The sequence below is a fragment of the Montipora foliosa genome, chromosome 13, assembly GCF_036669935.1.
Source record: "Montipora foliosa isolate CH-2021 chromosome 13, ASM3666993v2, whole genome shotgun sequence".
Classification (NCBI taxonomy): domain Eukaryota; kingdom Metazoa; phylum Cnidaria; class Anthozoa; order Scleractinia; family Acroporidae; genus Montipora; species Montipora foliosa.
The window spans coordinates 8620499-8630498 of NC_090881.1; the positions used below are offsets into that span (position 1 = coordinate 8620499).

A 10000-nucleotide genomic window follows, 5' to 3' on the forward strand; every position below is an offset into this window, starting at 1 on the left:
ATTATTGGATTTGATATTGCATTACATTAATTTTGTGGTTGTTTCTGTGAAAACATCCCAATTTCTGATCAATTTCCTATTTCCTTTTAAAATTAATTCTGCTTCTAACTGACTTCCTCAGTGTCGAGTTTCAGTTGAAGGTGTCATCTAGCTTATGTTGAAATTATTTTAAGTCCTTATTGGTCATTCCTTCATTTCTTGATTTGTACATGTATCAAGTTGATCTCCATTCAAAGGATTTTAAATCGTGGACTGCACTAACCAATGTTCATATGAAATGATCTAAATGTTTCCCATGTGTGGTTTGCACATAATTTGTTTAAAATTTTGAAATTCCATTAATGGCAAATTAAATTGGTATAACCATTACTGGGAAGTTTAAATCTATACAATGCATTAATCAGTTCACATGAATGGATATGAATGCTTTCCATTGGTGGCTTGTGTATAGAATACCTTTGCTGGATTTTCAATTCCCATTATTGGTTTTATTAAGTTGATTCCCATTCATGGGATTTTAGTATTTTACACAGTGTACTGCAGTTATCAATTCACATGAATGGAAGTGAATACTTCCCATTAATGGCTCGTGCATATTTTATTATTTATTATTTCAAGATTTGTACATATAGAATATATACAGTTGTTAGAACAAAAGGATATAGCATCCCCTACAAGGTTTTCATTTCCCATTATTGGTTTTATCGAGTTGATTTCCATTCATGGGATTTAAACATTTTACACAAATTATGGGCTGCATTAACAAACTGACATGAATGGATTTTAATACTTTCCCCTTAATGGTTTTTAAGTAGAATTCTGCCATGGGATTTTATATTGCCATTATTGGTTTCATCAAGTGTATTATCATTAATCAATAATGGGAATTTGTTAAAAGACATTAAGAAGACTGAATTTACATTGATGGTTATTGTTCACCATATTTTTACCTTGGAAAATTTCCATTTATGGGAATTATGTAAGAATGGGAGTTTGCTAATTCACATGATGGAAAAGACAAATGACATTCATGGTTTTTTGGAAAAATTTCCTGTGTATTAACACTAGTACATTAAATTTATTTTGTAAGTAAGAGGAAGGTGCTGCCTCAAAGTTTGTGATATCATACATGTACAGTGTATATGCAATTGGTTAGACTCATTGAGATGCACTGTAGGAACAGTGAAGCCAAGGGTCTGTCTTGAAGCTTCTATTTTTAATTTTTTGGGAGATTTAAAAGAACCTGCACTCAGTTGGCAGAGTTCGTTTTCCAGTTCCTGGGTTTTGTAATGTGGGCTATTCTTTGAACCCAAATTAAGTGGGCAGTTTAACATTTAAAAGACAAAGATGATAACAGTGACAATATTTAATGATAATGGTAACAATTATTATAGTGACAGCGATAATGATCATAATAATAATGATAAGGATAACAATACTAATACATGAAAAAATTACTTGATTCTGATTGGCTGAGAGCAGTGCAATTCAAGTGTAACCCAGTGCAAAACATGTAATACACCAGTGCAAATTACATATTGAAATTCTGGATAATGATTGGCTAATAAACAATAGGGTCAGAACCAATCAAATCTTTTGTTTGGTGCAATTTATGGCACAATTTTCCCCTGATTGTGTGATGCAATGTCATGTACACGTGCTTTTCTTCTGCTCAACCATCTCAATTTTTTCCATGTGTATTTATAAGAAAGCACATGATTTTTTTTGTGCAATTTGGAAGAAATAAGCACTTGTACATTTTTTCAAAGACTACAAATTGCACTCGTCTTACGGGCTTGTGCAATTTTGGTCATCTTTGAAAAAATTTACTTGTGATTATTTATTCCAAATTGCACTTGAAATCATTTGATTGCCTATACTAATTATATGAGTGCACAATTATTATTATAGTTGAAAATCCAATTCAAGCTTAAAACTTAAAAGTTTTGAACTTGCAGTTTGATTGACAATAAGAGTGTTGCTCTATCTAATACTTTTTACGGGAAAGGGTATTCTAAAAATAGACTTGTTTGTGATTGTGCTGAGGAACCCCACCCAGGCCATAGGAACACCCTTACCTAATTCACTCTTGCTGCCCAGATTATCCATCACGGTGCACAATGAGAGAATTACATGTATCTGTTATGGTAAGAATACAAAGGAAACTGAAAATCAACAGATCTCTAAAGGCCTAGATTACCGGTACTAATAGGTACGTAATGTACATGTAGAAGGCAAGATGAATTAAAAGACAAAGCCAAGTGTTGGAAAAGGGAAGGTTCTCAAGTAATGGTTTTACAGCTATTGCATCTTCATTCACGATGTGCTCTCTCTCATTGTTTTTTTTACTGTTCTTTTCTCTTCAGATGAATATCAACATATTTTTCAAGTAGCTGGAAAACTATTAGCGCCATTAGGTTTAAATTTCTTAAAATTTTCTCTGTCACTGAGATATTACTCTCCCAGAGTTGAATTATTTAATAAGGTGAGTCACTGACAATTTATTGTTTTTGTGGTAATTATTCAAATTAAAATTATTGCAAAGGCTACAAGGGGCGATTAGTTGAAGACAGCTTGAAATTAAAAAAAAAATCCAGGTTCCTGTTTCATTAACCTGGGTAACTAAACCCGTAAATTTTGGTTGCCCTGACAAATGCTTCGTTTTCCATTGGGAAACTTCCTACAATAATGCATGCCGTGTTTAAGATGCAATCACTTGGTGTATAATTGGAGCTTGAGTATCCCATACAGTAGTTCTAAGTTTGCGCCTGTGGGTTTTTTTTGGGGGAAGTCTGGGTTTAAGCATTTTCAAAATGGAGTCTTTGATCTCCCTCGGCAGCTACATGTACGTGTGAATTTTCCTATGTGACAATTTTTTGTAAAAGCTACAGATATTCAAAACTTGGGAAAAATGTTCAACTGCATCAAATTAATTATAGTAATATAACTTCACACTACTATCAGACATTGACAACACAAAACCGTTGAGTGGGTCGGATGCTGCTTATGATTGTAAAATTATGTATTTTCTGTTTTTGGCTGGGTTATCCATTGTTTTTTCTTCAGGCAACCAATCTTTTCTTTTTTCCAAAAACTTGTCGCCTGGTAAACTTTCTGATTGTGTAGGACAATATCTATATAATAAACAGAACATTACATAGTCGCTTGGGGATACGAATTTTATCTTCTCGTGCTGATAGCTCTATGTATCAATGATGCATTTAATAGCCCCTTTCCCTACGGGTGTCTGGGCATGCCATTTTTATAAGGAACACTCCTTGTAAATGCCACATTTCAAAAGCAAAATTGAAGACCACATTTAGACGACCTGAGTCATGTTGTCATTGTCCAAATGAGTTTTAATCTTAGGCTTGAAGGAATCTGCCTTTAATTTTTCAATTTAACAAAAAAAGTAGCCGACTTCTCGGAGTGATTAGTACATGTAGCTAACAGTTTCCATTGGTCAGCTGTCAGCACTTATTGAAACCACTGGCAGACTAAGCCTGCTTGTACAGTCTCCAGACACAACCAGTCACAGATGTTTTGAATCTTTGGGAAAAAAATGGGTTACCAGCATAGATGTTAATGACTAGTATAACAGTCACTATGACAAAACAGCATGATAGTATTACTTATGGCTAATCAGCTACATGACTGTACCTTGTTTTTTTTGTTGGCATTTTGAAATACAGGTTGCTCATGAGCTTCCAGCACCTGACTGCGAAGCATTTATTGAGTTGGGCAGCCAGGCAATATGCGACGTTGCCGAGGCAGTTGCAGCAATTAAAAAAGCTGAAAATGTGTAAGTGATCCTGTCACCAATTTTTGGAAAGGAAAATACTGTAGTTTATTCCTGACAACTATTCTGTTTTATTCCCCTTTATATCAGTACAGTACTTTCAATAAGATTTGAAGCTGGTACTGGCCCAGTAATGTTACAACAAGTTGCAAAATTGGGGGACAATTCACCTTCTTGGGGCGTTATTAATTTACCAACTATCTCCCACACTGCAGCCCCCCCCCCCTCCCCCCGTCCCCCTTCCTTATCAGTGTTGCTAGCAAGACAAAAAAAATGTTGAAAACTTAAACAGCCCACATTGAAAGGGGGAGAGGGGAGGGGAAGTGGGAAAGGTTTAAATGCTTGATACGGCGGGTATTGGAAGCTAGGAAAGGTGTTTTTTTAATGGGAGTGTCTCAACAATAATTTTGCAACTTGTTGTAGCATTCAGTGGAGGTTGTAAAAGGGGCCTTAACACGGAAAGTCTGTGGGCATGCCCTTCCCCCTCAAAATGTTCTAGCCTCATACTGGTGTCTTCTTCAGGGTTCATCTAAGTATGAAACTAGAGTCCTTTAGATTCTCCGATGAGCATCCTTTGCTTTTAATGAGCTGTAAAATAATGTAAGAATGTATGTTTGCGTTAGCAGGCAGCTGTCATTATGGTTTTAAGGAACATTAGGTTAATGTGCCAAGCTTCCACAAAAAATAATGGTAATCTCAATTGACTGGTGCAAAGCAGTAAGAGCTTTGAAGATATGATTTCACCATAAGGGAACATCAACCCAACCTGTACATGGATATTAGCTAGAGTCATTCATACCTGTAAACTTGTCTGGAAAACTTTCCCGGGGCACCTGTTGGCTGTAGAGTGGTTTGCAAGAATGAAGATATCTGTATCCTTGAAAGGGATGTGCCATCCTGGAAAAGAAAGAGAGGTCCTGACCCAGGCCCCCTGAGATTTTGGTAAGTTGCCAGGGAAACCACGGGACAGAGAGGGAAGGACCATGACCAAGGACGATGAAGCAACCTCTTTGGTATTAATAGGTCCACCTTCAGCACTTGGTGAACACACAGAAACTTTGAGGATTCAGAGGAGAGTCTACCAATGTCAAGTTGGAAGTCAGATTGAAAGAGTCATTCACTGTAAAGTCACCAGCTCTCAGGAATCCAAAGAAGCCTGGGCAGCAGGCCACCCAAAGCGTCGTCAGGATTGCTGAAGTCCAGTGATGTACTGTCACTGTCCGATGCCAAGGGAAATTTGAAACCTGATGTTGGTTAAATTGAGGAGCCCAAACACAACACGCTGATGACCACCATATTGTCAGAACAGAACTCCTTCTGCCTTGAAGCCCATCAGGACCCCCACAGATGAGCTGCCACCACCACAAGAAATAATAATTCTTTGTAAGCAATGGATAAGGAGACCATTCGCCCACAAACCACTCATCATCGAAGTTGGCTCCAGACCCGTGTGCTCCAGCTGCTTCTGATAAGCAGCGCACACCAGCACTAAATGGCAAAGCCTTCCTCACAACCGCCACACTCTCCTACACCCACACCACTTACAGCAGTGGTGCCGGATGATGCACTCATGGCCGACGCCCCAGTAACACCTTTTTCCCCGGTGAGACCGACAGAGGGCACTGGCCCTAACCTTGACGACGAGTCCTGGTACCTCCAGTCAAGAGGGAGCCCTGCTCAAGAGTTCTCCACACCACAAACTTACCAAACGCTTGTCAGGACCGCTGACCATCTTGTGTGACAAGGCATGTTGAAATTCTCATGCTTTGTGTTGTATGCATGACTATGGGAAAGATCTCATTCGCTATCATAAGTTTGCTACACTCGCTTTACTATCCTGTTTGTTCTCTATATCTTAAGTGTTATTCTTTAAAATTTGTATTTAGTTTAGTAGCACTGTTTCATGGTTTTCATTAAATAAATGTGATTAAAACATCAAGGAGTTGGCTTCACAAAGGAGCAGAACCATCAGCAACAGGAAATACAACATCTGAAGGCCAAGCTCGCGATGAAATATCTACACTATTTAAAAAATTAAGTCAAGTCAAATTAAGATCAAGATTCATGTGATACCATTCCACTAAACCAGAGGCCACAGCATCCTTTCGAAATGCGATGTCGTAATAGCCATGCATTCCCGGGAAACTAGTGTGAGGTCTTTAGTATGAGAAAGTTATTTTGTGTGAAGTCCTGCCACCTGGATGGATGAGCACTACAAAAAATCCAAGAGTATACAATGAATGCCTCCACCCATGAAATGATTTCTGTTAAATCTTCTGAACTATCTTCTCGGAAGCTAAAACCAGAAGTTTACCATCAAGGTAAGTAAGATTGGGATACTGTCTGACCTCTTAGGTTCTCTGCCAGTAGGTTGGCAAGCTCAAGAAATTTACCCATTCTGAACTTAGTTTCTCGGGACCAATCCTGGACCAATGACAAACACCCTATTTGGCAGAGGAACGGCCATGATAGAAGAAAGTGAAGACCCAAATGACGACAGGGGAGAGGAAGAGAAGCCAAAGGTTGATGGCAATGCATTAGAGACACAGCAAGTGCGAAATGGTGATGGCCTTCCTGCGATGGATGGATTGGATATAGAAGAATGGTCCAAGGTGCAATACCGTATAAGTAGATAATAATTTTATTAGTGTAAATGAAGGCACTGTGATGTTACCTGAAAACAAACTGGCAAAGGATGAAGACAGTGGAGTGACTGCCATAGTCTTGGGGGCATTGAAACCACAGCAGGATTTCCCGCCAATGAATCTGGCATACTAGTAGCCATCAAGTTGTTTTGCAAGGCCACTAAAATTCGGGGAGAAGAACCGCGGCCGGAAGCTGACAAAAACATATGTCATTGAGTTTTGCTATAAAAAGCCAGTAGTCGTCTTCTGAGGGCTGATAAACGTCTATGTGAGTACTTATTCTCAATTACAATTACTGTTTAGATTGATAGCATTCGCGACCACAATTTTAACATCGTGTTATGTAAAAGCTTCGAAATTAAACCTTTCTTTATCACAAGACGAAAAACCCCACCAAACTGAAAATTTGTGAAAAGACAAGTCTTCAGCTGTTCTAAAATCTGAAAAGGATTGATAATTCCTTATTTTTTAATTTTGATGACGTGACATGAAAACCAAGAATAATATTTTTGTGTTCTTCCTTTAGGTTGGCCCTTACTTTATTGGGTATTTCTAAATATTTTCTGTTAAAGTAAGGAAATGTACTCATGATGCAATTCTGCCTTATGCCATAGTACTTCTTTGTATACTTTGCTGAAGGAAGTTTGTTTCCTCATAGGTCCGCTAACTTGCCTTATATAACTGAAGTTTTCTGTGGCATAAAGTTAACGTAACTTTGCAAAACACTGTTTAATTCAGTAAAAGTTACAAACTATATTACTAACACCAAATCGATATGTTCTAGGTCTGGGTTTTCTAGGTCTGTGTTTCTTGGTCTGCGGGTCTGTGTTTCTAGGTCTGCATTATCTAGACACCCTGAAAAAAGTTCAGTTGTATCTGTTTTCATCTAAGCCTGACCTTATTCTATTTGGAGACTTGAAATTCAAACTTGTGCAATTGTCTTCGTTTTATCATCGCCATTTTGGTGAGAAATGGTTTAGTGATGGTTTGCCAAACAAAATAAGTGGTTTTGAAATGAAACTCAGTCGAAAAACAAAAGGTTGAGTGTTCTTTTGTGAAGCGGTTTAGACAAAATTGAAATGGTTTAGATTGTTTTGAAATGGTTCAGACGACAATGTTAAAATGGAACAGACTAACTCAAATTGGTTTATTCAACTGAGAATCCATCCGTCGACCAAATGTGAAATGATCATGCAGGTCTGACAACAAATGATCGTGTGCTAGTGCAGCAGAATAGTTTAGTCAAAGAAGGCATGATTCAGCTGATTGACAAAATAATGACTTAACTCATCGGAAAATGGTTTAATTTAATCAAGTGTCAAATGGTTTATGAGACAGGCAATTGATTCAGTGCAAAGTCAAATGGACAAGACAAGACTGAAATGGTTTAGTTAAAGAACGAATGGTACAACTAGTCGACTAACAACTTAACTCACTGGCAAATGGTCTAATTGCCGGGCAAGTGATTCAGTGCAATGTCATAAGGACAAGACAAGACTGTAATGGTTTAGTTAAAGAATGAACAGTTCAACTAATCGGCAGACGACTAAACTCATCAGCAAATGGTTTAATCAAGTGACAAATGGTTTAATAGCGGGGCAAGCGATTCAGTGCAAAGTTGAATGGACAAGTCAACACTGAAATAATTTTGTTGACAGGGTATCTGATGTAAATATCAGTTGTCAGCCCGATAAAACTTGGCACAAACCTGACAGGCTCTGTGTTCTCCGTGTGAAATTGTTTTCTTCCTTCTTTTTGGATGAAGTATTCTTTTTGTTTTTCGAGAGCAGGGCTAAATGTTACTGATTAATGATGTCCACAGCATGAAGATAAACAAGATACATGTCAGTTCAGTGTTGTCTTCCTCAGTCAGTTTTTGTACGTGAAAATGGAAACTGTGTCAAAGTAGTCTCCTTCGCAGCCGTATTTCAGGATGTAACACAACGAGCTTTGCGCAAGATCCTGACCATTGACTACATGACTGACTAAAAAGAAGGGTCCTTAATAAGGTAATTCCCTTGAAAATGACATATTACTATCCAGGTTTTTGTCAAACTTGTCACAATTGATATTCATACACAGGAGACTAAAAAAAAGGCAATATAAAAATGGTGTCATTATGCTTGTTTTTGTGCTGCATGCCCTTTATTCTAAATACAACAAAAACAGCACTTTGACACAAACACCAACTGGGTTGGTGTGTCACCTTGGTTTTTTTGTTATACTTAAAAATTAAGTGGCACACTGGTCTCTTTTGGTGATCCACCTTCCCACACGCTTGCCGTGGGAGAATGGCTGTGCTGTTCCCAACCCAGCTTTTCCAGATTTGTTGTGTGGAGCTGCTGCTTAAAGGGGTGTCTATTAAAGACACCCGCCTGGTACATTTATGTAAGCTACGCCATGCTGATGAGGCCCAGCGAGGGCATAACAGCTGTCCATAGCTACTAATTGACTAGGTGAAGTGGTTGTGCGCATGCGTGATGTGTTGGCCACACTGGGTTGGTGTTAGTGTGTCACCTTGCTTTTTTTGTTGTATTTAGAATAAAGGGCATGCAGCGTAAAAACAAGCATGGTGACACCATCTTTTTATTGCCTTTTTTTAGTGACCTGTGTATGAATATCAATTGTGACAAGTTTGACAAAAATCTGGATAGTAATATGTCATTTTCAAGGGAATTACCTTATTAAGGACCCTTCTTTTTAGTCAGTCATGTAGTCAATGGTCAGGATGTTGCGCAAAGCTCGTTGTGTTACATCCTGAAATACTGCTGCGAAGGAGACTACTTTGACACAGTTTCCATTTTCACGTACAAAAACTGACTGAGGAAGACAACACTGAACTGACATGTATCTTGTTTATCTTCATGCTGTGGACATCATTAATCAGTTACATTTAGCCCTGCTCTCGAAAAACAAAAAGAATATTTCATCCAAAAAGAAGGGAGAAAACAATTTCACCCGGAGAACACAAAGCCTGTCAGGTTTGTGCCAAGTTTTATTGGGCTGACGACTGATATTTACGTCAGACCCCCTGTCAACCAAGTTATTTCAGTGTTGACTTGTCCATTCAACTTTGCACGGAATCACTTGCCCTGCTATTAAACCATTTGTCACTTGATTAAACCATTTGCCGGTGAGTTCAGTCGTCCGTCGATTAGTTGAACTGTTCATTCTTTAACTAAACCATTATTATTTTAGTCTTGTCTTGTCCTTATGACATTGCACTGAATCACTTGCTCGGCAATTAAACCATTTGCCAGTGTGTTAAGTCGTTCATCAACTAAACCATTTCAGTCTTGCCTTGTCCATTTGACTTTGAACTGAATCAATTGCCAACTCTTAAACCATTTGCTGGTGAGTTAAGTTATTTGTCAATTAGCTGAATCATGCCTTCTTTGACTTAAAACCATTCTGCTACGGGGCACAAGATCATTTGTTGTCAGACCTGATCATTTCACATTTTGGTCGAGGGGTACGTGGTGGATTCTCAGTTGAATAAACCAATTTGAATTAGTCTGTTCCATTTTAACATCGTCGTCTGAACCATTTCAAGACA

At 38.2% G+C, this 10000-nt stretch overlaps 1 protein-coding gene across 1 annotated transcript in view; it reads left to right on the forward strand.

The window, feature by feature from the left end:
• The window catches only part of LOC137981642 (UDP-glucose:glycoprotein glucosyltransferase 1-like), a 67449-nt gene that overhangs the window by 11343 nt on the left and 46106 nt on the right, over positions 1-10000 (forward strand). Inside the window, exons 4-5 of the mRNA XM_068828723.1 lie at positions 2367-2485; positions 3693-3802. Of these exons, the coding sequence (XP_068684824.1) occupies positions 2367-2485; positions 3693-3802 (229 nt within the window). The remainder of the gene's footprint in view (positions 1-2366; positions 2486-3692; positions 3803-10000) is intronic.